Below are 27,605 nucleotides of genomic sequence, written 5' to 3'. Positions count from 1 at the left end.
TGTTGTTCTTGCCTACACACACCCAGGGATACAGGTGAAGAACATGTGGTATTATTAGGACCAGAGGGAGTAAAAAACTGGACCACATGAAATAAAAAAGAGGAGCTGCAGGTCACAGGTGTTGGATGAGAACAAATAAAAAACCAACAAAAGCACAAATAAATGAATAAATGTGAGATTTTTTAGAGGAAAGAATACAGAGATGAGGACAGGAAGGAGGAGGAAGTGATGAAGGACGGAGCTACAAAAAAGAAAAAGAAGGTCCCACTTTGACGGAGCCACAGAGAAGGAGCAGATTCCAGATGTGTGAACAGGAAGGAAGAGAAAGGGAGAAGAAGAAACATCTGTTAGTAAAGGGGAAGCAGAGGAGGTTCCCATTGGGATGATCTGAAAACATCTACAGAAATCTTATTGAAAGAGCCTCAGCAAGTGCCCCCCCCCCCCCCCCCCCCACAGCCGCACCCCCGTACCACCCATCCCCCAGAGGATCTTAAGCTCCGGGTCAGAAATCAAGTCCAGATGTTCACAGCTGGACTCAGGAGAGCAGAAAACAATAAACATTGTTTACGACTTTAACACCTGCTTCTGCGACAGTAGAACTAGACCAGGACCAGGACCAGGACCAGGACCCAGACCAAGACCCACACCCAGACCAGGCCAAAATCAAGACTAAGTCCAGGAAGAATGTGGACCAGCGCCATGACCAGAATGAAGTTCTGAAGTCCTCCTTAAAATGACTTTCATCTGCAGAATGTTGAGATTCACATTGGAGATAAATCTGATTAATTAACTGTGGGGTTTAATTAATTATTTATAGATGGACCAGCAGCTTTATCAGGGCTTAAGATCAAGAATAAAGTACAAACCAGGGTCCCTGAGGACTTGAATGAGGAGCAATGAAAGAAATTCTTGATATCTTATGGAGGAATGAACCTGCAGCCCGCTGACCCCTGGTGGTGACCAAAGGAACCACAGTTGGAACCATTATTGAACTAAAATAACATCTGTGCATCTAAGTAATTCATTAATGTAAGAATAAATAGGAATAAAATTCAACTTCTCACCGTAAGTGGTTTAAAGAGTCTTTTATTTTGAAATGACTTGACTGCAGGTGAAAGGAAATGGATCAACAACCCAATCTAGACCTGAAGTCACTACATCCTGAAACGTCTCACGATGGGACACAACGTGTCAAACGCTCCCCTGACGGCGTCCCAGCTTTTAGCTCCTAGAGGTCAACACAACGCTCCAATTAAATAAAGTGAATCGATCATCACAGTGTCAATCAATCATTCAATTCATTCAACCAGTCAGTCCATCCCTCATTCAATTACTAGATCAAAGAATCGCTCGATCGATCAAACTCACCGCTCAGCACCATCTTCCCAGAGGAGAAGATGGTGGCGGTGATGCCAGGAACCACTTTGAGGTAAAGAGCTTTAAAAAGCTCTGGTTCATAGCTGAGGAGAGAGAACACATCATGCACTGCATGTACATCTCATGTGGTCTACAACCGTCCTGCCTCCCGACCTGCAGGGCTGGTGGAGGCACAGCTGGTCCAATCGGACCGGGAAGGTCTTGCAGGAGGCCACGATGTTCTGGATCTTGAAGTCCAGGAAGCGGACCGGGAGGCCCAGCTTTTGCAGGATGCGGAAAAACCTCCAGGCTGCCACCCGAGACTGTTCCTCACTGCAGAGGGAGAGAGCAGAGGTCTATAGGGGGTCCACAGTCCCTGAAGGTGCCTCTGCTCTCTGATCTAAGGTCTCTACTGGCCCAGACAGACAGACCTCTTGGCTCCTAAACAGACCATGGATCCGGATGTGAAGAGCTGCGCCGTGGTCGGCGGCCTACGGATCCTCATTGTGAGCCCATGGAAAACCTGGAAGACACCAGGATGTTTACTGAATACCAGCTGCCCTCTTGTCTCTGGTCTCTGGTCTCTTGTCTCTGGTCTCTTGTCTCTGGTCTCTTGTCTCTGGTGTCTGGTCTCTGGTCTCTGGTCTCTGGTCTCTGGTGTCTGGTGTCTGGTGTCTGGTGTCTGGTGTCTGGTGTCTGGTGTCTGGTCTCTGGTCTCTGGTCTCTGGTCTCTGGTGTCTGGTCTGGAGTCTGGGGTCTGTGGTCTCTGGTCTGTGGTCTCTTGTCTCTTGTCTCTTGTCTCTCGTCTCTGGTGTCTGGTCTGGAGTCTGGGGTCTGTGGTCTCTGGTCGCTGGTCTCTTGTCTCTTGTCTCTGGTCTCTGGTGTCTGGTCTGGGGTCTGTTGTCTCTGGTCTCTTGTCTCTTGTCTCTGGTCTCTGGTCTCTGGTCTCTGGTCTCTTGTCTCTGGTCTCTGGCCTCTTGTCTCTGGTCTCTAGTATCTGGTCTCTGGTCTCTAGTCTCTGGTCTCTAGTCTCTGATCTCTGGTCTCTAGTCTCTGGTCTCTTGTCTTTGGTCTCTAGTCTCTGGTCTCTTGTCTCTGGTCGCTGGGGTCTCTTGTCTCTGGTCTCTGGTCTCTGGTGTCTGGTCTGGAGTCTGGGGTATGTGGTCTCTGGTCTGTGGTCGGTGGTCTGGTCTCTGTACCTCTGGTCTGTACTCTGTGTTCCAGGCCCTGCGGCCTATGAGCAGCAGGTCCAGAGAGCAGCCCAGCTTGGCGGTGGAGACGACGTTGCTGCACACAAACATAATAAGTAAAGACATGCGTTTGTCCAACAGCACCTGAAGGCAGCACTTCAGGACTCACTGTATCTGAAAGAGCATTTCTGGCTGCTGCGTCTCAAGGGTCACTGGGGTCACGGGTTGAGGTGGCAACTCAGCTGAGGCATTCTGGGAGTTAACCTCACACGGCGCCAGGAGCTCGTCAGGTAGCAAGTCCATGAACGCCTCCTCTGCCCCCCCTCTGGAGGAGTCCTGCAGACCCTGCAAAGTCAATTTAACCGTGAGATTCTTCTATAGGAGGTTGTTAGGGAGCATTGGTGATGTGGATCAATACGCCACAGAAAGTAGTCCCTCACTCATTACATTCATGCTTTTTTTAACTGCTATTAGACGCTTCATAAATGTTCCCAATGTTTTTCAACCTAAATGACGTTTGACATATAATACAAAATATATTGTCATCATCAGCACGTTGAAGACATCACCTTCTTACGGGCCGAGTCCTCCATGACATCAGTGGATACTTCTGTACCTCAGGAGACCCTCTCTCTCAATGGTAGAAGCTGATCTCTGTTGCTAGGAGACCGTGATGGACATCAGCTTGTTGACGTTTGAAAGCAACAAACCAAATGTTTCACTTGTTGTGTTTGTGTGTTCTTTTATTGTCTGGGTTACTGTGAACACAGCGCCCCCTGCTGGGGGGACCTCACATGAACAGTGTCTGCTGGTTATGAATATGTATTAAATACAAGTTATCATATTTACATAAAAACATCAGAACCCCCTCAGGTAAAAACACAGACTCCTTTTGCTTCTTTCCTTCTTTCATTTCCTCCCATCCTTCCTTCTTCTTTCCTTTTCCCTCCTTCTTCACTCCCACTTTCTCCTCCCTTGCTTCCTAGTCTTTATATTTCCCTTTCCTTTCTTTTGCTTCCTTTCCTTCTCTCTCCTTTCCTTCCTCTAACCCCCCAGGTGTAGCCCCCCCCCCTCTTACGTATGCTTGTTAGCAGAGCCCCCCCCCCACCAGATGTGTGACTGGGCGTCAGTGAGAGAGTCCACCGCAAGTGACACGTGACCTCTCGCTGTATTTTGGGATGTTTCGCACGAGGCGGGACGCAGACACGTTAACAGGCGCGAGCAGATGTTTCTGCTCCGGGGAAACCACACGAAGAAGAAGAAGAGGAGCGAGAAGAAGCCGCATTGTTTCCGCAGAAGAAGAAGAACCCAAAGACGGTCGGTTAGTTTAAAAGATCAAAGAGTTCAAACGTGCTTTAAATACGTCACTGACGTGGACTCAACGCGGCGCTTTGAGCTGCTACTGGTTCTACTGGTTCTACTGGTGCTACTGGTTCTACTGGTGTTACTGCTGTTACTGGTTCTACTGCTGTTACTGGTTATACTTGAGTTACTGGTTCTACTGCTGTTACTGGTACTGGTTATACTTGAGTTACTGGTGTTACTGGTACTGGTTATACTTGAGTTACTGGTGTTACTGGTACTGGTTCTACTGGTGTTGTTTATGGTGTGTCTCACCAGCCAAACCTTGTGGATGAATCACAGCTAGTTAGTAACTATCTAAAATGCTAATGTGACCTTTAAGCTAACCTAATTCTATTCATAGGGTAGAGATCATTATTATTATTTATAACACAGATCTCAGAGTGCGACAGAGATGGCAAAACATAGTTAAAAATAAAAAACACCTTCTTGATTATAAACCCACTAATAAAATAATGTTATGATTTAGTAAGCCAACTAACTAGCAGTATTACATGCTCACTAACTAGCTAACTAACCCTAACCTGACAGTCCTACTCGGTGGCTGCTGTGAACTAGTAAAACCAGCCAGTTGCTCCTCCTCCACAGACAGTGTTTCTCACTCATTTTATTCAAGTGTCATTTATCTGCTTTTGCAACACAAGGGACAAAAACACCATCTTTTATACTTTTATAGTCATTTACAACAATGAGCAAGGATCCAGGTGTTAATGTTTCACCTGGAGACCACTTGTGTTTCAGGTGTACATCTCCTCCCCAGGTGCTCTGCAGACATGGCTGAAGATGTCCCAGGGCTCTGAGAAGTCCTGTGTGCTGTTGTCCTTGAGGGGCTCCAGGACCTCCTGCATCCTCCTAAGCGAGGACGAGAAGGATGACCCCCCCGGAGCGGGAGAGGAGAGGTGACCGAATCAAGCCCCCCTGCTCTCGGACCCCCAAAACATTTATCTTATATACTGTTACATACATTTCATTCAATCAGCATCCCATGATGAGCAAAAGCATTTCCTGTTCCTCGTGTTAAAGCAGATTTTATTATTCAATGGTGATTTCTGCTTTTTAGAGTGAAGATGGAACCTTTTTAAAGGGCTTTAATGTTACAAATAACCAGTGGTTCAAAGGAAAGGAAACGAGAGCCAAGAAGGCGAGAGGAAAAGGAACTTTGAGCAAGTTGTGTGAGTTAATTTCCACCTTCATCAGTTCCAGATCCAGATGATAAGTCCGAGGAGATAAGAGCCTTTGGGGGGGGGGGGGGGGGGGGGCTGCTCGTACCCGGCAGTGAGGTCATCATAAGCAGGAGGAGGTTCTTAAAAACTATTTTGATGAAACTGTAGAAGACGTGTGGCTCCTCATGGTTCAATGCTTTGTCCTTTAGCTCCTTTTTGGTCTCCACCTCCTAATCGTGAGGGAAATATCTCCATAGCTGCTAAATGCTACGCTATGTTCTACCATGATGCTCCTTCAGCTGGTCCCTCTCTGCAAATACCTTGTTGACCTCTGACTTTTTGGGAGGAGCCTCAGGATTTGAAGGTGGAGGCACATCTTCATGAAGAGCCTTTGTTCTTTAGTCCCATCATATCAGTTCATCTTCAGATAATCCCAGTTAACGGTCCATTAATATTCACTTAGTAGTTAATCTCCAGTTTGTATTTCTCTGCAGTGTCCTGGAGATGCTGAGCTGCTCCAAGTTCTCCGGCCTGGAGTCATGGCTCTGCATGCCGTCCTCCTTGCTGCTGCCCAGCGCCCCGGACCCCACCCGCACCTCCTCCTCCTCACATGCATCCAGCCAGCCCACCTCCTCCTCCTCCTCGTCCCCGTCCTCCAACAGCCGTCTCTCCACCTGCAGCGACCCAGGAGAGACGGACACGCTCAGGTACCTTTCAGTTCAGAGGTTTTTCCTCTTCATCACAGATTTTTCAACCCAATGACCAAAAGTCGGGGTCCTGCTGGTAACAGGAAGTGAGGTCATCATGAGCAGGAGAAGGTCTGGCTGCTCGTGAAGAATCTTCATCAAGCAGAAGCACGTCATCATCTAAAAGCAGCTGCTCAAAAACGACAAGAGGAGCCTCTTCAATCATCTCCTTTGGTCTCACATGGAGCAGCAGTTTGAAACGCTTAGCTCCTCGGTTCCTCTCCACGTGAGGCCTCATCGATATTTGCTTCTTCTGAACTGAAGACCAGAGAATGTCCGAGCGGATGTTTAACTTTCCCGCTGCAAGTAAATGCAACACGAGTCTCCCCCCCCCTGGATGGGTGGAAGGTTTCCTTTCATTTGACACAAAGGCCTCCTGATTGTGAAACAAACACAGAGAGGTCAGGTGACACCCCGCCAGTCTCTGATCCCTGAGTGGACCTCAGCCTCTCTGATGTGGAGCTGGACTCAGCTGTGGGACCTGGTCCCGAGGAGGAAGACGGGGGTTGGGGGGTCATGGAGGTCATGGAGGAGCCGCAGCTACCAGGTCTCTGAGGAAAGGTATCAGGAGGCCCGTCTGCAGCAATTGTGTCACATGGTCTTCATCAGCTGATGTTCCTCTAGATGTTCTACTAGACAAACTTCATTGGCTCCGGCGCCAAGGTTCTGGGTCTCCTGCTGGTGGTTGATGTGTGAACATGAGCATGTTCTGTGCCCGCAGGTTGTGGGACGACGACTCCTCCTTCCTCCCCCCCGTCTCCTCCACCCCCGCCGGACAGTCCCCCCCCCCCTCCTCCTCCGCCGGGGGGGGCATCAGGAAGCGTCGGCGGCTTGCTGCCAGCCCCGGAGGACTCCACTGGACCTCTGCAGGTAAGAAGGAACCTCCGGACCAATCACAAGCCAGCAGGCTTAGAAGTGAAGTCCCTGTTGAGAGATATGAATCGGTAGATCACGTCCTCTCTGTTTATGGGCTCTACTTCCTGTCCCTTAGCTCCACCCTTCTGGAGAATGATAACGAGCTTCCTGTTTAACAGATTACATTCTCTTGAGAAAACTACAGTTTACAGATGACACGTGAACGCATCATCATCGTGCTATAATGTTCTCATTTTCACTGGACACAGCCTGAACGCATCTCCATTATGACATCACATCACGTGTCATTGAGCTGAGGCTTTCATCCAAAGCGACTTACAACCAGAAGGAAACAAACTCAGAAGAACCAGAAACAACAAAGTGCAACTTCATCAAATGATTGCTGATGTACAACATGTCATTGATCAGATCCATTAAGTCCACTTTAAGGTCTACAGCGTGTTAGTGTTTAGTGTGAAGATGTGAAGGCTCTCTGTGGTCCTGACAGAGCTCCTTCCACCATCTAGGAGCAGGACAGCAAAGAGTGGAGATCTAGTCCAGTGTTTTGCTCTCAGTGAGGAACAAGCAGAGTGTGCAGGTTGGGATGAACCAGCTGTTAGCTGTTAGCTGTTAGCTGTTGTAATGTATTGGAAGTACTGTAGTAGTAGTTCTAACGTTACTCTGTGAGGGCGAGGTGCTGATCAGGGATCAATAGCGTCCATAAGCTGCCGTGGAGGAACACTGTGTGTTTCATGTGACTTTAGGATTTTCCCAGCTCTCCTTTTGTCAGTGAAGCAGCCGTTTGCTCTCTCTCAGAATATGAGGTATTCTGTTCAACTTTGACCCCTGATCTTCTGGTCCTTTGTGTGAAAGTGATTTATGGAGGCAGAAGCTTTTATGATCTGCTTCATGATTGTTGAGCTCCTCTCTGAGGTCTAGATGTTTGTCTCGTGTCCACCAGAGGGCGCTGTTCCTCCATCAGAGGGAGGGAGGGACAGGAAGACGGATACAGGTGAAGCTCCTCATGGTTTCATTTCCTTTCTGGTTGGGGGAGATGAGGTCATCACTCACATGGTGCCTTTCACAAACCCGTCCAGAAGAAAATATAAACTGTGCATAATCGCTTCGATCCAACGGATCAACGTTTACTTCTCAAACAAATTCATTCCTTTCTTTGTAAAGTTTGGGAATGAGTCGTCCCTTCAAAATAAAAGCTCAGAGTCGAACCCCTCCAGGGAGCCCATCCTTCTCCTGAAGTTTTAATGCAGCGGGTCGGCTGGTCAGCGGCCATGACACCCAATCGCCCTCCCACACACACACGTACACAGTGCGTGTGTGTGTGTGTGCGTGCAGCGACCGGTGTCTCTGGTTTCCCTTGTCCAGGTTTGGTGCAACGAGACTGGTCACCTGACCCGTCTCCGTTGTCTGGGGAGAACGCAGCAGCAGGACGAGCGGCGACCCCCCCCCTGGCGGAGGTAGGCGGGGCCACGTGGGGGGGCGACCGGGCCGCCCTGAGGCTCCTGAGTCGGCTGGACAGAGGCAGGAAGAAGGTCCACGGCATCCAGGTGAGTTCTTCCTCACGTGGCGTCTCACCTGTTCTTCTCTTTGGGTTTGATCAGATTTCAGATGTTTTATGAACATTAAAACCGTCAGAGGTCAACGCAGCTCTAGACTGCCGCCATGTTGGTTTTTACCCATCAGCCTCCTGGCTTTGGGCCTTTGCCATTTGACGAGCCGCCACCAAATTCCTTGTGTGCGTCACCGTCTTTGAGGTTGTCCCCCTTTGGGGGGTCACTGGTGTGTCATGGTGAGCGTTACTGGTCCAGGGGCCGTTTGGTCAAACCCACGGGGGCCAAACCACAGAAACAATCGTTTCCTTTTGTCTTTTCTGAAAAATGTTTTATTTTGAAAATGTACCTGATTCTCTCCTAATTACGTGCGCTCTGTTTTATCTGCAACACCTTCAAGAGCTCTGTGCAAAATATGGTCTGACATGGGACCCCTGATCTAAAGCACCTGAAGACCTTCATGTTTAGAGAGAAATACTTCTAGAATAATATGTAGTATTTCAATTAGTAACTAACTATGGAAGCATTTGATTAACAGAATATTTAATGACCTTCAAGCTTTTTGTTTCTTTTATCAGCAAAGTATTTAATATGAAGAAACATAGAAGTTTACATCCTTATTGATCACATTGTTTCAGTGTGTGAAGAAGCTGCACAAGGACACGTTGGAGGAGGAGCAGGAGAGGAGCAGCAGGAGGAGGAGCAGGAATGTGCTCCTCCCTCACCTGCTGCTCCGTCGTCTCAGTAAATAATTCATAAAACATTTCCAGGCAACAGAAGAAGCCGAGAAACAAAACATTCTGAGGAGCAGTGTGGAAAAGTACTGACAACTCCTCCTGCTCCTCTCCTCCTCCTGCACCTCCTGCTTCCTTTACCAGCTTCTTTAACATCAGAGAGGTGCTTGATATTTATTTATTCATCCATTGAATCCAGTTCACAGTGAATGTCTTGTTCACACACACACACACACACACACACACACACCCTTTACCAGCCTATCACACGTCAGAGATAATGGAAGACGTCCTGTGACGGACGTCTTGACCTTCACAGAAACACCATCAGAGGGGAAGAGGAGGTGGATGATGGTCCCTCTAATGTCCTGATCCACACACACACACACACACACACACAGTACAATGTGTTTCATACTTTGCTAAAGATTTAAAACGTACGTGAAAATGCTAAATACTAGAAACAAGGATTGAAACCCAATGCTCAAAGTAACATTATATATCTAAAGGATATGAATCCATCTGTGATGTCATGCTGATGATGTCATCCTGGGGGCTGAAGGTGATGGGTTCGAGTGATCGTCTCAGGGTGTCAGTGTGGAACCCTCCCCCCCCTCACTGCTCCTCATGAGGGGCTCATTTCTCCTGTTAGCCGAGGAAACAAAGATGGATTTTTTGTTCTTTCTTCAAAGGAAGAAAAGCTCCTGAAGCTGAATCTTTACGTCATTCAAAAAACTCTCGTCTCCTAGCAACAAGGTTTCTTTTTATTCAGCCACAAAAACAGAAGGCCAACGAGGAGCCTGCAGAGATTTTGTTGAGCAGGAAAATGGACAGTTGTTAAAGGGGGGGGGACCTCCAGAGAGGTAATCTTCTCCTCTTCAGTTGTCAAGGAAACAGAATATTTCACCCCCGAGGCGTCCGAACCCTTCCATTCCCCTTACCCAGAATCCTTCACTGCAGCCGCTGTGCTCCCACTCACCCTTCATCATTACTCTCCATCTTCATCATTTCATCTCCAACACTGCTCCCCCAGGCGTGAAGATAACCCTGTGCTGAAGCTCACAGTAGACCCAAACTATGAGGAGTCCTCATGAGGAGGAACCGAGGAGCTGAGAGAACCACCTGCTGCTCCATGTCAGTAAGACCAAAGGAGATGATCGAAGAGGCTGAGGAGGAGCAGCAACCCTATGTGGTCCTCACACATCTCCGTCCTGGAGGAGGAGCATCTTCATGGTGTCGTACCATCTACTGGTATTGGGGACAGAAAGGAGATTAAAGAACAACCTCCTCAGCTTCTCCTCCACATTTATAGTTTGTTTATTGTGTTCATAGGATGTGTTTGTGTGATGATACTCATTTTATTTGTATCACTTTCATTTTACCGCTGATGGCGATGAGTCAAACAGATCCAGATGTTGGCTGATGCCGTGATGTCAGAGGTCTTCTGATACCTGATTGGTCTTGTTTTACGCCTACAGAAGCTTTGGTTCCCGATGTGTTTTAGAGGAGGCGTGAAGTGCACTGAGTGATGATCTCCTCCTTTGTGTCTCCTCTCAGAGTCTGGGAGCCAGCGGCAGATACGACTCCAGGAGGAAGTAAGTCATCATCATCTTCATCAGTGGGCTTCTCTTTGATCTCCGTGGAATGGAGGCGAGTGTATTCTGAGGGTCCTGATGTGATGAAGCAGGAGGTCTGGACTCTCTTTGTCTCAGACAAAAAGCTGGAGCAGAGGAGTCGCCCCCTGCTGGTCACTACACAGAAGTAGAGTCATTTCCTCATAGACGTCTATGGGAGCAGAGGAGTCGCCCCCTGCTGGTCACTACACAGAAGTAGAGTCATTTCCTCATAGACGTCTATGGGAGCAGAGGAGTCGCCCCCTGCTGGTCACTACACAGAAGTAGAGTAATTTCCTCATAGACGTCTATGGGAGCAGAGGAGTCGCCCCCTGCTGGTCACTACACAGAAGTAGAGTCATTTCCTCATAGACGTCTATGGGAGCAGAGGAGTCGCCCCCTGCTGGTCACTACACAGAAGTAGAGTCATTTCCTCATAGACGTCTATGGGAGCAGAGGAGTCGCCCCCTGCTGGTCACTACACAGAAGTAGAGTCATTTCCTCATAGACGTCTATGGGAGCAGAGAAGTCGCCCCCTGCTGGTCACTACACAGAAGTAGAGTCATTTCCTCATAGACGTCTATGGGAGCAGAGGAGTCGCCCCCTGCTGGTCACTACACAGAAGTAGAGTAATTTCCTCATAGACGTCTATGGGAGCAGAGAAGTCGCCCCCTGCTGGTCCCTACACAGAAGTAGAGTCATTTCCTCATAGACGTCTATGGGAGAAGAGGAGTCGCCCCCTGCTGGTCACTACACAAAAGTAGAGTAATTTCCTCATAGACGTCTATGGGAGCAGAGGAGTCGCCCCCTGCTGGTCACTACACAGAAGTAGAGTCATTTCCTCATAGACGTCTATGGGAGCAGAGGAGTCGCCCCCTGCTGGTCACTACACAGAAGTAGAGTCATTTCCTCATAGACGTCTATGGGAGCAGAGGAGTCGCCCCCTGCTGGTCACTACACAGAAGTAGAGTCATTTCCTCATAGACGTCTATGGGAGCAGAGAAGTCGCCCTCTGCTGGTCACTACACAGAAGTAGAGTCATTTCCTCATAGACGTCTATGGGAGCAGAGGAGTCGCCCCCTGCTGGTCACTACACAGAATTAGAGTCATTTCCTCATAGACGTCTATGGGAGCAGAGGAGTCGCCCCCTGCTGGTCACTACACAGAAGTAGAGTCATTTCCTCATAGACGTCTATGGGAGCAGAGGAGTCGCCCCCTGCTGGTCACTACACAGAAGTAGAGTAATTTCCTCATAGACGTCTATGGGAGCAGAGGAGTCGCCCCCTGCTGGTCACTACACAGAATGCAGCTTTAACTCATGAAGCTTTAACTTCACTTTATAGAAACAGATGTTGTGAGTCATTGGTTCAGTTTTGGTTTGAGGAATCTCTGACATATTGATGTCTTTATTAAGTCTGCAGACTTTGCCAATAGAATTTGCCCACAATTCATAGCAAAGTGGTCTGTTCCCTTTGCTCCTCTGGTCACTGATATTTTAGCCCACGGCACGAAGGGCATTTAATGGCCGTGAGTTTTCTACACAGGAAGAGAAAATAGAAGAAGTATAGATATACATATATATATATATATATTTTTAAATGTAAATATTGTCTGGTTCTAACATGAACATCGATGTAGAACAGGCTCTGACTACAGAAGGATTGAAGTGGCGGGTGATGTTTGTTGATTTGAGTCGTGATGTTTTATCTCCTCAGCGTCTGAGGGAATAATAGACGCTGACAGCATCTCACACAACAACAGCGTGATGTACAGACCACATTCAGCAGCATCCACATCTTTAATAACGCTCCGTGAGAACAATACTTTTTCAACTGAGGGGACACACACACACAAACACAAACAAGGGGCCCAAGGCAGCCATCAGGAATAATGGCCTCCATCTACGTGTTACCATGGCGATCGGGCGGAGCCAATAAGCTCTGTAAGAGACTCTGAGGACACATTCTAGTCTTTAGAAGAGCTGCTTCCAGAGCCGCTGGAGTGGATTCTGATAACCCCAAGCATCACATAACAATAATCACAAATAGCTTCAGGTTCCTCTACTCGTGCTTCACGGACTCCTACAAATATTTGTGAGAGGTAATAACTTCTCTAATGACCAGTCATGTTCCTCTCATTGTTATCTACTTCCTCTCATTTTTACCTAGTTCCTCGTCTTGTTATCTACTTCCTTTCATTGTTACCTACTTCCACTCCTTGTTACCTACTTCCTTTCATCGTCCCTTACTTCCTTTCATTGTCACCTACTTCCTTTCATCGTCCCTTACTTCCTATCATTGTCACCTACTTCCTTTCATCATCCCTTACTTCCTCTCATTCTTACCTAGTTTCTCTCCTTGTTACCTACTTCCTTTCATTGTTACCAACTTCCTCTAATTGTTATCTACTTCCGCTCTGTGTCACCTACTTCCTTTCATCGCCCCATACTTCCGTTCATCATCCCTTACTTCCTCTAATTGTTATCTACTTCCTCTCTGTGTCACCTACTTCCTTCATTGTCCCGTACTTCCTTTCATTGTCACTTACTTCCTCTCAGTTTTACTGGCTTCCTGTCCGCACATTCTACTTCCTCTCATTGTAGTTGGCTTCCTTTACCCACTTCCTTGTCATGGGCTTCCTGTCCTTTCTTCCTGTCCTCGCCACGTACTTCCTTTCCTCACCTGAAGATGAGTTTATACTTCCTGCAGGGGTGAAGACGCTCTGACGTCATGTGATGTCACCTGGGTGTGTTTATGAAGAATAGATCAATATAAATCTATTGATATAGATCTATATATGTATATATACCCAGTACATATCAATATTAGGATGTATTTATAGCTCTAGGCGTGTTTACCGTATCGTTTGCAGAAGGTTGTTCTCCTCCTTCACCTGTTGCTCCTCCACGGTAACCATGGAAACAGAGCCCTGCCAGCCATCGCTGCGATTGTTTTGTTCCTCTCAGCGAACAGAGGAGCCTCCTGATGTTCTGCTGATGTACTTTGTTCTGACTCAACAACTGGATTTATCTGCACATTAAATCCAACAGAAACTCCTAACAAAATCATGACATCACTCGAAGAGTGAGAACAGCTGATCGACCGATTGATCACTATATACATGATATATATATATATATATATTTATATATATATATATATCATGTATATAGTTCGCATATCGCATTACAATCGGCAGCTACTAAATTTTAATAATTGAATTTGGATCTTTTCACCATCTGAAGAAACTTGTTTGTTCATCATCTGCAGCAGAGAAAATAAAATAAATATATGATATACAATAATGAATATAATATAATAAGTATAATACATATATAATGAAATGATAATAATTCGACATCATCTGATGTTCCAGCTGTGAAACTATTGATTGACACATCATGTCTTTCCTCTGGATGAATTGAATCTCCTTCCTTCACTCCGTGACTCCGCTCTTCCTCCTCCTCCTCCTCCTCCTCCTGCTGCTGCTGCCCCTCCTCCACCCTTTGCACCGCCTATGTGTGTGTGAGAGAATTATGCACACACACACATCTCTCTCTCGACCACTCATCCACCCTCCTGCTCTGTGTGTGGCTCTGTGTGTGTGTCTGTGTGTGTGTGTGGCTCTGTGTGTGTGTGGCTCTGTGTGTGTGTCTGTGTGTGTGTGGCTCTGTGTGTGGCTCTGTGTGTGTGTGTGTGTGTGTGTGTGTGTCGCGATGCGTCGCGATGTGAGCAGGTGTTCAGTCAGTCAGGGCCGGAGCTCCAGATCGGAGAGCAAGAAGAAGCTCTCGCTTGCTGCCCAGGATCCAGCACTTTGTCTGGGGGGGCCACGGACTCTGCCCCCCCCCTCCCTCCCTCCCCAGAGACCAAGCGGAGCTCGGCAGGAAGTCAGGAGGTCTAAGCCAGCGGAGGAGACTCCAGGCTGCACCTGCTGCTGATTACTGATCAAATAGGGACAGAATCCATAGGAGTCAGGTGTGCTTCCTCCGCTCCGCTCGCCCAGGTTCTGGTGCAGAATCCTCCACCAGACCTCTAGGATCCAGATCGCCTCTACTCCTCTCTCCTCCTCTCTCCTTTCTCCTCCTCTCTACAACTTTCTCCTCCTCCCTCCTCCTGTTGCTTCAGCTTTGCACGTCTCGGTCTGTCTTCGTCCGTATTTGTCCTCTCTGAAGACGTTTCTTCTTTGTGGGTTTTGGGAGGTCTGAGAACTTTCTCAACATTTTCCTGATTCCTCTCGTTCAGGTGTGAAGGTTCACCTGGAGACTAACTGTGTGTCCCCTTGGTGTGGATTTATGGCACTCAGGTTCTGATCCGTCCCTGTGTGTGTGTGTGTGTGTGTGTGTGTGTGTGTGCCAGGTCGGACAGTAGAATCTCTTGGTTGGCTCACAGGTGGAACCAGAGAGCCTCAGGAGATGATCTGATCAGAGACCTGAAGCCCTTGTCTTACACGGCAGACCATTGGTCCTCACTCAGCCTTGACAGGTGAGGACACACACACACACACACACAGGTGTCCTGACTTTGTGTTCTGAGGGAACAATGTGTTCATGATCAAAACTCTCCTTCTGAGGACATGGAGACCGAAGGAGGAAAGTAAACTACGACTCCCATGATGCATTTCACTAACAAACATCAGCAGCTTTAGCTCTTTACTTTAGTGGTGCATTCAGCTGAAAGGCATCTTTGCCATGGCAACGGCAGATGAGGCTTCTGGGTATTGTAGTGTTTAGAGGCTTGGTGCAGTAGTTATATAAAGAGTAGTTTTTGAGTGTTTGTACTCAGCTTGACCAGCGGATGGGTTTGTCTGACCAGTGCTGTTGCCATGGTTACCTCACACGGAGCTGCGATTTAGAGGACCTGAATCCACGGCTGGATTTGAATAGTCTTGCCTCTTAATGTCTAATCCTGGACACTATTCCAAGAGTCAAGGACAGACGGTTAGGAGAGTTCATGAGGAGTTAGGAAAAGAACGCAGGAAGTAAACATCCATCACGGCCGCATTAATCACAGAGATATTTAATGTGGTTTTCAATATTCTATTTTTATTCTCTATTCGTCAATGAGAATTACTTCCTGTATCTCCCCTTTCGGCCCATGGAAGGGTTTTCATGGAAGAGTTGTTCCTGTGATGTCACACAGGTTGTCACATGTCTACAGACTGACATTGTATTGGCTAAACACAATAAAATGGTTTGAAGTGAATATTTCTGCCGTAGAAACGTTGACGAGGTTTCTGCCCCCCCCCCCCCCCAGCAGAAGCCTCCCTGTTGTGATGACTCAGCAGATGCAGAACCTCCAGTTGACCCAGAACAGGAAGTGTCCCGGTGGCCCCGCCTCCCCGAGCGCGGCCAAGCGCCTCTACAGGAACCTGTCGGAGAAGCTGAGAGGAAGCTCCTCCTCCTTCGAGGATGCCTACTTCTTCGGGAAGACGGACCGCCTGCGCAAAGCCTCGGTGAGTCATCGGTTCTTCTTCATCATCCTGAGAATTTTGCTGCGGAAGCAGCTGGTTTCCAAAGAGAAGAGGAGCGGGCCGAGGACAGCACCCTGAGGTTCACACACAGGTGCTCTCCAAGTCACTCGCCGTGGTCCCAGTCGTTGAGGAGCAGAACCTGAGATACACAGCTCCTGAAGAATCAATAAAGATCTGAGCTGCTCATCATCACCCAACCGTGGAGTCATCAACAGCATCACATCAAGATCTTCATCATCTTCGTCTTCACTGCATCCTTCCTGGTGCCCAGAAACATTTGGTCCCTGAGATTCAGAGTGACGAGTCCTACTGTGTGTGTGTCACTGTGTGTGTGTCACTGTGTGTGTGTGTGTGTGTGTGTGCTGACATTTAGAGACCACTCACAACAACCGACATGATAAAAGCAGACTAAGAATGAGGATGATGATGATTAATCAGCTATTTTCTCTTCTTGTCTTTGATAATAATATTATGAGGTATGAATAGTATATATGTATGTGTATACTTGTATACATGTGTGTGTATATATGTAATCCTGGTTCTTGTTGGGTTCCTGATGTCTCCACAGACCATGCAGGGCGGCGACTGTCTCTTCGAGGCCGTGGAGCAGCAGGACCTGGACGCCGTGCAGATCCTCCTCTACCAGTTCTCTGCTGAGGAGCTGGACCTGAACACGCCAAACAACCAGGGCCTGACACCGCTGGACATCGCCGTCATGACCAACAACACGCCCATCGCCAAGCTGCTGCTGAAGGCCGGCGCCAAGGAGAGTCCTCACTGTGAGTGGGGGGGGGGGCGCGGGCGCATCTCTAACCCTCCACGTTCTCTGCTTCTTTGAGTCAGGACTTACCACCAGCCCTCTATAGGCCCCGCCCCTTTGATGTAGAATGTCCAACGACAGCGCAGCACTACATTTATATTCATATTTAGATGGGAAATATATAGTAATAATAATGATATATTCATATATATATGTTCCCTGTTTCTAAAACAATAATAATGAATAAAAATAATAATAGGAAAGTATATAATGTGTGTGTTTGTGGATCAGACACACACACACACACAGTGACACACAGTTTCCCCTCTTTAAACCCTCTAAAGACAGATGGTTCTTACCTTCTTGCTGAAACCCCTGTTTACCCCCCACTGCTGTGCTGTGCTGTGCGTGTGCGTGTGTGTGTGTGTGTGCGTGTGTGTGTGCGTGTGTGTGTGTGTGTGTGTGTGTGTGTGTGTGTGTGTGTGTGTGTGTGTGTGTGTGTGTGTGTGTGTGTGTGCGTGCGTGCGTGTGCGCGTGCGCGCGCGTGTGCGTGTGTGTGTGCGTGCGTGCGTGCGTGCGCGTGTGCGTGCGTGCGTGCGTGTGCGTGTGCGCGCGTGCGTGCGTGCGCGTGTGCGTGTGTGTGTGTGCGTGTGTGTGTGTGCGTGCGTGTGTGTGTGTTGTCCCCCAGGCAGCTTTAAAAAGGTTTGTTGTTTAATGGTGTAACAGCGGGGCAATTACAGCTAAGTGATTTATTGTTGGGGGGGGGTGGCTCCTGATTCTGTTTACATGTCATTTAACTGAAGCTTTTATCCACAGCGACTTCAAATAAGTGATTTTCAACCATAAAGATTCAAACTGAGAAGAACAAGAAATTGCAACTTCATGAAATGAGTCCAGTTTGAGGTCCACAGTGTTTTAGTGGAGGTTTAGTCTGAAGATGTGAAGGTCCTGATGTCATCAGAGAGCTCGTCCCCCCCCCCCCCCCCCCCCCTCAGAGCCAACTGCTCTGTTTATGTCATTTCTCCTGAGCCAAGTCAACCTGTGTGTGTGTGTGTGTGTGTGTAACAGATCAAACATCTCTAATATCTGTTTTAAATGTAAGATCATCTGTCAAAATTTGACAGATTGCACATGAACACACCCTGATAACTCTTCTCATGTTCACTGAGCGGACCCTGAACGCATCGCAATGTAACTGCATTGGACCTCCGCTGGTTACCTGTGATTTTTCCACAGTCCTGAGCCCTGAGGGGCGGGAGGCCCACCTCTCGGCGCTGGTGTTGGAGGCGGAGCAGCGGGCGAGCGAGCTGGCGTCCCAGGCTCAGATGGAGGGCGTCTCCCTGGAGGTGTGTCAGAGGGACCGACACCTGAGGGCCTGGGAGTGGAGGAGCAAGCTGTACCGCCGCATGGCCGCCGGCCTGCAGCACGCACGTGAGTCCTGTGTGTGTGCGTGTGTGTGCGTCTGTGTGTGTGTGCGTGTGTGTGTGTGCAGATTCAAGAGAAGCCGCAGAACAAAAGGCTCTGATTGCAAGTCCCACACAAGGTCACATGACCTCTTACCGACTCGTCTGAGACGCCTCAGAATCGAGTTGAATACATTCTTCATGTCACAAAAACACTTCTATTACTTACAAAATCAAGCCAGTCAAGATCCCTTTGTTTGGTGATGATTGTACGTCCAGAAAAGATAAGTGAAAACCAAAGAAAGGTACCACGAACAAACAAATACCAAATAACATAATAAATTCTATGATGTCATATGGTAGAATATTTTCAGACTGAGTGCAGGTCTGGAAGCCATCAATGGGCCAGAACCTGTTGTAGTGCTGGCTGCCTGTAACAGCAACATCTGGGCCACATGTGGCATGAATGAAAGGGGCCAAAGCCGGGTCACATCTGGCCACATCGAGCTGTCCTCTGGCTACCTGAGGAGAGACCATCGAGTACCTGAGGAGAGACCATCGAGCGCTTCTTCTTCTGAGTACTAAAGGGGGACCTGTGCCCCTGCTCAGGTACCCCGGAAACCCCGTCTATGGTCCGTCTGAGCGTCAGCACCAGCACGTCTCTGATGGTCAGCTTCCAGGAGCCTTTGAGCCTGAACTCCACTGTGGTGACCAAGTACAAAGGTACACACACACACACACACACACACACACACACACAGAGACAGAGGTAAACACACACATAGTAGTGCCTCTAGGACACACAGTCACCTCCAGCGTCTGTGAGGGACAGGTGAGGAACATGCACACCTGTCTCCTGAAGACATGCTTCAGCTCCAGCACATAGTTGGGGATTAACGAGGGGGGGGGGACCTGAGGCTCAGAGGACCAGAGAAGGTTAATCTGTTGTTCTTCATCTCAGGAGGAACTATTGATTTTGAATTAAAAGATTAAAAGTGTGTGTGTGTGTGTGTGTGTGTGTGTGTGTGTGTGTGTGTGTGTGTGTGTGTGCGCAGTGGAGTGGAGCTGCCTGAAGGACTTCTCACTGCTTGCTGGGGAGATCGTTTTGGATAATCTTCAGACCCTTAAATGCATCATCAGCAACCTCACCACGGTAACGACAGCATCCATCATCCTCCTCTCCTTCCTCATCTTCATCTCCCTCCTCCATGTCTTTCTTTTCTTCATCATCGTCCTCTCCTTCCTCGCCCTCATCCTCCTCTTCTTCATCATCCTCCTCTTCTTCCTCGTCCTCATGTCTCTCCTCCTCCTGACACAAATAGCCACAGAGCTGATACAGAGACACATGCAGAGCGTCCTGCGTGTCTCTGACCACTCGTTGGAGATGAGTCACGACATGAGTAGATACTTCACTCATAAGAACCGTGCGAGTCCCTGAAATAAGAGGAACATCGGGGGAACGTGTCATGTTGAGAACGTCTCTGAGTAGAACGAGGTCCTCTTCGGGCTCCTCTGTGTTTCAGGGCCGCCTGTACTACGTCCGAGTGTCGGCCTACAACATGAGGGGCTGGGGTCCTCCCTCCTCCGCCCTGCCTCCGTCAGCTGCTCCGTCCAGTGAGTCACCTTCCTCAGTCAGCTGATCCACAATCAATACGCCGATCAGAGGAGCCGCTGGTTGGAGACACGGCTGAATATGTATTCTATTGAAATGTTTCATATTCATCTATTTAAATGATGCTCACCTTTGACCTGTGCTCCTCCCGTCAGGTTGGAGGGACAGCGATGGCCAGGCGCCGAGGAGGCGGAGCCACATCGAGGCCATGGAGCGCCTGCTGCAGCAGGTCCGCGCCACTCACACACACTACTGCTGCGGAGGTGAGTGTGTCTCTCTCTCTGTGTGTGTGTGTGTGTGTGTGTGTTAAACATGGATTTGTGATGGATTTCCTTCTCCCCCTTTCCCTCCTCTCTGCCTGCAGACACCTCAAAGCTCCAGAACCCAAGCAGGAAGCAGTCGGTCTCCAGAAGTCTGAAGCATCTCTTCAACTCCTCCAACAAGTTTGTGAAAACCCTGAAAAGGTAAAACCCCTCTCAGAAGGTTTCATGTTCTCAGATCTCAGAGAAACATGCCAGAGATGTTCCTCTGGGAGTCAGATGATGTTCTGACCCCTGCTCCTTGCCTACAGGGGCGTGTACCTGGCCGCCGTCTTCCACCACAAGGACAGCCTGCTGGTGACGGCCGAGGACCAGATCCCCATCGTGGAGGTGGACGACTCCTACAGCAGCTCCCTGACGCAGGACTTCCTCTGGTTCACCAAGGTACCAGGGGCTTCGTTACCCAGCATGCACTCCTTCACTCCTGGTCACAGGGCAGAGAGAAACACGAGTACCTGTACTACTCATAGAAAATACTGCACAGAAAAACTACTGCATTCACTACATGTTTACTTCAAAGCCCACACAGGAACTCTGAGTCATTATTTCTCTGGAAATCTCAAATTACGTTTACTTACTAGTAAATATTGTTCTTTATCCAAATCAGTCAAGTAAAGTTCACTTAAATTATCATTATTATTCTCAATTTCTGGCCACAGCTGATTACATAATGATGTTGTATTAAAGTAGTGCTTTCTATAATAAATAAAGCATAGGAACCGTGTGTCTGTGTGCGTCTAGCTCTCTTGTATGTGGGAGGACGTCCGCTGGCTGAGACAGAGTATGTTGGTGTCCATGTCCTCGTCCTCCACCCTACAGGCCCGCCACAAGATGCTCAGCGCCGCCAACCAGCTGCAGGTCAGAGCCCGAAAAACCCACGGCCCCCGAACGCCACAGAGCGATTCTATACATCAACGTGTCTGTGTGTGTCTGTGTGTGTCGACCGACTCGTCCCGCAGAACCTCCTGGGGACCCACAACCTGGGCCGGGTCCACTACGAGCCCATCAAGGATCGCCATGGCAACGTGCTGCTGGTCACCATCCGCGAGGTGGAGAGCCAGCACTCGCTGCTCAGTGGGAAGTGGATGCTGGTGACCAAACTGCAGAGCCAGAGAAAGTCCCTGTCCACACCTGAGGAGCCCTACGCCCTCGACATCCTCATCATCACCATACAGGTGAGGAAGCTGACTTAAGATCCAGACGTCTGATGCTAACGATGCTAACGTTAGCTCAGCTGATAACCTCAGAGCCAGAGACTTAAAAGGCCCCGTCTCTGTCCTGCAGGACATCTTGGCCTACCAGCGGCGCAGCACCCACCGGCTGGCCCCGGGACTCTACCTGGGCTACCTGAAGCTCAGCAGCTCTGTGGACCAGATCAGAGTCCTGGTGTCCCAGCGCACCCCCAACATGCTGTGTCACAGCCGCATCAGAGAAAACGCCAACGTGTCCAAGTATGAAAACACTCATTTATCATACACTTGTACATTCAATAAAGCCAGTTAATACTTAATCAGCCGCTTTAACTAACACCGCTGCAGCTAACGGCGCTGAAGCTCGGCTCGGATTGGTTTCCTGGTTGACCTCCTCAGACATGTGACAAACCGCCTGGTGGAATGTATTATATTGTGATCTGCTGGATGTTTAGGGAGGAGTGGGACTGGATCCGGTCGCTGTCAGCCGCGGGGGACCAGGGCGAGGAGGCGGAGCCTAGGGCGGAAAGCCACACCCCTTTACTGTACTACGAGCTACAGACGTCAATCAGGTCTCTGCTGAAACTCCTTAACTTACCTCTGGCCCAGGTAAGATCGATCAAGTGGAGAATATCAGTTTGTTACTACGTCAGTTAAAGGTTTCCTCCACAAAGTTTGGCTTGGTGTGTGTGCGTGTGTGTGTGTGTGTGTGTGTGTGTGTGTGTGTGTGTGTGTGTGTGTGTGTGTGTGTGTGTGTGTGTGTGTGTGTGTGTGTGTGTGTGTGTGTGTGCAGGCCCGTCTGTTCCGCCTCTACAGCCAGGAGGTGGTGGAGCTCGGCCACGGCGTTTCCTTCCTGCTGCTGCTGCCGGCGGCCGATGACGTTTGCTCCGCCCCCGGACAGTCCAACCCCTACACCCCCCTCTCAGGGTTCCTCCACCTCCCGCTGCAGATGTTTGAGCTTGGTAACAAAACACAGTCTCACACACACACATGTGTGTGTGCCATGTTGAGGTGGACAGGCTGAGCTGTGTCACACACACACACACCTTGGTGTCCATAACACCTGCACAATACTCGCTCTTCACACTGACCTCCTGACCTCAGGAAGCTTCCTCACATCAGGCTCTCAACCTTGGACCAGATTTATGTCACTTATTATTATCATCATTATTAATTGTTATTGTCCAGATTATCCTGCAGATGTGAGATTATTCTCCGGATTATTGTTATTAAAGTCTCCCACACCTTGTTCCATTTAATCTCCGTCTCTCTGTCCTCGTCCAGTGCACTTCTGCAGCTACAAGGAGAAGTTCATCAGCCTGTACTGCCGCCTGTCCTCCGTCCTGGACCTGGACGCTCTCATTACCCAGCAGGCATTGCGAGAAGCCATCACGGACAGCGAGGTAGCCACGGCCAAACAGAGACACCAGCTGGTCCTGGACTACATCCAGGTGAGACCTGCAGAGGCCTCACTGGCTCACCTGTTACCCAGAATGCCTTGGAAGGATCCAGCACGCATTTCAAGGACAGGACCAACGGTCACATGGTTTTGATTTATCACAAATAAAAGTGAGACGTCTGGTGGGAGAGGGATGGGCTTCCTCCTGATGATGTCACAGCACTTTGAATGATCCGCTGATGAGAAATAGTCTGAAAGTAGAACCAACCCATCATGTGACTGTTTATTGTTGCTAAGCGACTGTAGTGATCATGTGACTGTTTATTGTTGCTAAGTGACTGTAGTGATCATGTGACTGTTTGTTGTTGCTAAGCGACTGTAGTGATCACGTGACTGTTTGTTGTTGCTAAGCGACTGTAGTGATCATGTGACTGTGACCTCCCACAGCAGCTGGACGAGATGCGCCGTGACCTCCGGTGGATCACCGATGCTCTCCAGTCGGCTCGCTACAAGCAGCCGGCCGGCGTCCCTGTCAGCCGCCTGGTGGACGCCAGCGAGGCCGAGAGCCGGAAGACGAAGACCTCGTCCACCTCGTCCACCACGGACTTCCTGCCTACACCTTCTCCGTCACCGGAGCTCCACCAGAGGATGGGCGTCAGCGGTGGGTTTGCTGGTTTAAAACGTTTCTTCTATCTTCTTCTCCTTAACCCCCCCTTCACCTTCCCCTCGTCTTATGCTCACCCTCCTCCTCCTCATCCTTCTCTTCCTCCTTCTCCCGGGAGACCTTTGACCCCCCCCTCTGCTCCTCGTCCCTTTAGAAGCTCTAGGGTCCGATGAGGACGAGTCCTCGGAGGTCTTCCTGCCCACTGACAGCGACTATGACTCCAGCGAGGCGCTGAGCCCCCGCGAGCTGGACCTGTTGTACTCCCCCCCCCAGGACCTTTCCCAGCAGGCATTGCACTCGCTGGGCGGCAGCGCCCCCGATGTGCTCCAGATCCACGAGCTCAGGTGAGTCCGACTCCCAGAGTCCAGTCTGCGTAACGGAAGAGCTCAAACATCAGCAGCGTCCTCTGTGTCCCTCAGGTACAGCGTGTGCCCCCCCGCAGACCTTCCCCTGCCCCCCCTCCTCCCCCAGTGCCTCTCCAGGACCTCCCCCGCGGACCCCTGCCTGTCCCTCCCCCTGTCCCCGGCCCTGTGCGACACCACCAGGACCCTGGAGGGCCTCCAGCTGTCGGAGCGCGTAGCCCCTCCCCTTCCACAGCCGGGGGCCTTCGCCAACCCCCCCGTCAAACGCAAGCTGCTCTCCCGCAGCCACCGGGGCCAGTACTTCAGCGGGCCCCAGCGCTGGCTCCGGGCCAAGGGGGGGGAGGAGACCCTCACGGGCTGCCTGTCCGAGGGCGTCTACACCAAGCAGCCGGACCTGCCGCCCCCGAGGGACGCCACCTTCGTAAGCCACGCCTCCTGCGTCCTGGAGAGCCGCAAGGGCCGCCAGCAGGAACAGCGGCCCCACGTCCGCAGGATCTTTGTGGAGCCGCGCCACACGGGGAGGAGCTGGGAGGAGGAGGAGGTGAAGGCAGAGGAAGGGGCGGGGCTAGAGGGATGCGCCGCGCAGGAAGTCGACTCGGACGACCAGACGAACGCGCAGGTGTCAGAGATACTCAGCAGCTCGCTGTAGAGGCGTTCAGGTACGCCGATGAGTGTAGTTCCCCAGAGCGTCAAATACCATCACGCCATCGTCACAACAACCTTCATCACGCCATCCGTCATCACGCCATCCGTCATCACGACATCACGTCATCTGTCATCACGTCATCCGTCATCCCGACATCCGTCATCCCGCCATCCGTCATCACGCCATCCGTCATCACGACATCACGTCATCTGTCATCACGTCATCCGTCATCACGTCATCCGTCATCCCGACATCCGTCATCCCGCCATCCGTCATCACGCCATCCGTCATCACGCCATCCGTCATCAACACATCCGTCATCACGTCATCCGTCATCACGCCATCCATCATCACGTCATCCGTCATCACGCCATCCGTCATCACGTCATCCGTCATCACGTCATCACGTCATCCGTCATCACGCCATCCGTCATCACGTCATCCGTCATCACGCCATCCGTCATCACGTCATCCGTCATCACGTCATCCGTCATCACGTCATCCGTCATCACGTCATCACGTCATCCGTCATCACGTCATCCGTCATCACGTCATCCGTCATCACGCCATCCGTCATCACGTCATCCGTCATCACGCCATCCGTCATCACGTCATCCGTCATCACGTCATCCGTCATCACGACATCCGTCATCACGTCATCCGTCATCACGCCATCCGTCATCACGACATCCGTCATCACGACATCCGTCATCACGTCATCCGTCATCACGCCATCCATCATCACGACATCCGTCATCACGTCATCACGTCATCACGCCATCCGTCATCAACACATCCGTCATCACGTCATCCGTCATCACGCCATCCATCATCACGTCATCCGTCATCACGCCATCCGTCATCACGTCATCCGTCATCACGTCATCACGTCATCCGTCATCACGCCATCCGTCATCACGCCATCCGTCATCACGTCATCCGTCATCACGTCATCCGTCATCACGTCATCCGTCATCACGTCATCACGTCATCCGTCATCACGTCATCCGTCATCACGTCATCCGTCATCACGCCATCCGTCATCACGTCATCCGTCATCACGCCATCCGTCATCACGTCATCCGTCATCACGTCATCCGTCATCACGCCATTCGTCATCACGTCATCCGTCATCACGCCATCCGTCATCAACACATCCGTCATCCGTCATCACGCCATCCGTCATCAACACATCCGTCAGCCGTCATCCGTCATCACGCCATCACGACATCCGTCATCCTGCACCAACAGAAACCAGACAGTGTCTCAGTCATCATGATCCACTTCATGAGCTTTCGACAGCTTTCTTCTTCTTCTTCACATTATTTCCCTGTAACTCAAAAGAAGTTCATGGGTTTGAAGAACCACAAAACCACTGTATCCTCTCATGGTCTCTTTGCCCCCCCCCCCTTTAGAGCTCTATAGTGTACATTAAAGTTGCTGGTTCAACTCCTCCCCAGAACTGATGAATGACACTGACTGTTACAAAGCAAGCACTCCTCGTCCTCCTCCTCCTCGTCCTCCTCTTCCTCCTCGTCCTCGTCCTCCTCGTCCTCCTCCTTCCCCCCCCCAGGCTTCCCTCTGAATGTGACTCAGAACCTTGTTGGTAGGGTCCCGCTGGGTGAAGTAGTTCTTGGGTGGTGTCTCCTTGCAGTGAATGTACAGTTTGGTCGAGTCCTTTTCGTGTTGAGTTCAAAGACTCAACGGACATTTGGACGTCTACAACCCAGAGAGTATTTTTCTAGTCACTATTTCACACGAGGCGAGCTGTAATTTCTGGGCATGAAGTAGTCTGCAGTTGTGGTTTGTTATTGGACTCAAGTTTTGTGCCTCTTCCTGGTTCCGCATGATGTCAAGAGGGGGGGGGAAAGCCCCGCCTTCTCTCATAAAGTAAACTAAAGTTCAGCAAAAAAACATTTATTTGAAATGATAAAGTTACATTGTGCGTAAGCGCGGTGCCCCCCCCCCCCCCCCTCTGCCTGTGTGCACGATGTTTTAAAGAAGTGTTTGTACTGTTTGCACATTTGTGGAATAGAAGCTCATTCAGTCGGGCTCAGCTGGCAGCTCTCCTTCACGTACTTGTACTTGTACTTGTACTTGTACCTTAAAGCTGCACAATGCACACTGATACTAAAACATCAGTACTGCAGTACTTCGGCATGTATTATATTCGGGTATGAATATGTCAAAATAAGAATTTATACGTTCATCATGAAGCTCAAGCTGTTAGCCTAGCTTAGCATAAACATGGTCCTGAGGTCTGAGGGATTAAAAACACTGTTTAAATATATCATGTGTTTTTCGGGAGGATCGGACAGATTCAAGCTAACAGTGGTCCTGCCTCCAGATGTTATGCTAAGCTAAGCTAATCTCCATTTTTATCCTACAGAGAAGATAGTTGTTAACTGTTTCTTTATTGTTGTTGGTATCGTTGTAGCTTTTGTTTTTATTAAATTAACTGTTTAAATGTTTAAAGACGTCTGAGAAACGAGCAGTCAGATCATCAAACTCATACATAGATAATAAATCAATAACTGGTGACTACAACTCCCATGATGCAACAATACTCACCAAATGTGCATTAAAGTGAAATGAAGGAAGACGCTTTCTGTCTGACTGCTTACGTTTGTTCAGCTGCAGGTTTACGTCTCACAAGACATTATAATATTCTAATTAAAGGATATGGTCACTTCCTGTTCACTGTTTGATTCATTAAACAAGATGGCGAAATTTGCAAAACTCAAGGCTTCAAAGCATCAACAAACCAATGATGACGTTACCATGACAACTGCGTCTGCAGTCCGTGGTTACAGTGTTTTATTTCCTACGTTTTCACAACAAAAGGCCGTCAAACAAATAGATTTATTGGATGTTCTGAATAAAATAGATAATTTAAAGATTATAACATGAAACTAATAAAACAAACAGAGAAATGTTAGACTTTTATGCAAGTTGATGTTTTGAAATCTTTGTGCGCTTTTATTGTGAAATGTTGAACGTTTCCGCCTTCACCTCATAAATCAATGAGCTTCTATCTGTACATTTTTGTCACGACTCATTTTAATGCAAATGCAGCAAAGGGACCAAAGGTATTTTTTTGGATTGCGTTAATAAAAATAAAAATATATCATCCGTGTTTTCATGCATCTCTGCATTTTGGAGGATTGGATCGATTTATTGTTCTTTTTTTTTT

The 27,605-nt window shown here is 49.3% G+C and overlaps 2 protein-coding genes across 7 annotated transcripts; one reads left to right on the top strand and one right to left on the bottom strand.

The window, feature by feature from the left end:
• Window positions 1-1,465: 1,465 nt before the first annotated feature.
• On the bottom strand, window positions 1,466-3,230 carry LOC119213183 (TATA box-binding protein-like 2). The gene is made up of 5 exons (XM_062560272.1): window positions 3,116-3,230; window positions 2,716-2,891; window positions 2,556-2,643; window positions 1,788-1,879; window positions 1,466-1,689 (listed from the first exon to the last, which is right to left on the bottom strand). The coding sequence occupies exons 1-5, from the start codon at window positions 3,137-3,139 to the stop codon at window positions 1,479-1,481; spliced, it is 591 nt and encodes a 196-aa protein (XP_062416256.1). The 5' UTR covers window positions 3,140-3,230; the 3' UTR covers window positions 1,466-1,478.
• A 457-nt stretch (window positions 3,231-3,687) lies between these two features.
• ankfn1 (ankyrin repeat and fibronectin type III domain containing 1) lies at window positions 3,688-27,558 on the top strand. Of its 6 annotated transcripts, none has more exons than XM_062560116.1 (25): window positions 3,688-3,863; window positions 4,669-4,807; window positions 5,566-5,778; window positions 6,539-6,687; window positions 8,056-8,237; window positions 10,532-10,569; window positions 14,943-15,068; window positions 15,843-16,038; window positions 16,625-16,835; window positions 18,053-18,247; window positions 18,829-18,942; window positions 19,275-19,372; window positions 19,743-19,833; window positions 19,987-20,094; window positions 20,196-20,295; window positions 20,403-20,535; window positions 20,893-21,009; window positions 21,111-21,326; window positions 21,436-21,602; window positions 21,797-21,950; window positions 22,135-22,303; window positions 22,626-22,792; window positions 23,188-23,401; window positions 23,559-23,748; window positions 23,824-27,558. In XM_062560116.1, exons 1-25 carry the CDS (start codon window positions 3,725-3,727, stop codon window positions 24,413-24,415), a joined length of 4,218 nt encoding a protein of 1,405 aa, XP_062416100.1. In that variant the 5' UTR covers window positions 3,688-3,724; the 3' UTR covers window positions 24,416-27,558. The 6 variants fall into 6 exon arrangements, with proteins under 6 accessions (XP_062416100.1, XP_062416099.1, XP_062416101.1 ...); XM_062560115.1 differs by having other exon boundaries at window positions 15,840-16,038; XM_062560117.1 differs by having other exon boundaries at window positions 3,701-3,867; window positions 4,650-4,807; window positions 15,840-16,038.
• Window positions 27,559-27,605: the final 47 nt, after the last annotated feature.

The sequence above is a fragment of the Pungitius pungitius genome, chromosome 21 (assembly GCF_949316345.1).
Source record: "Pungitius pungitius chromosome 21, fPunPun2.1, whole genome shotgun sequence".
In the NCBI taxonomy this organism is placed as follows: Eukaryota; Metazoa; Chordata; class Actinopteri; order Perciformes; family Gasterosteidae; genus Pungitius; species Pungitius pungitius.
This window is presented reverse-complemented; position numbering and strand designations above follow the sequence as displayed.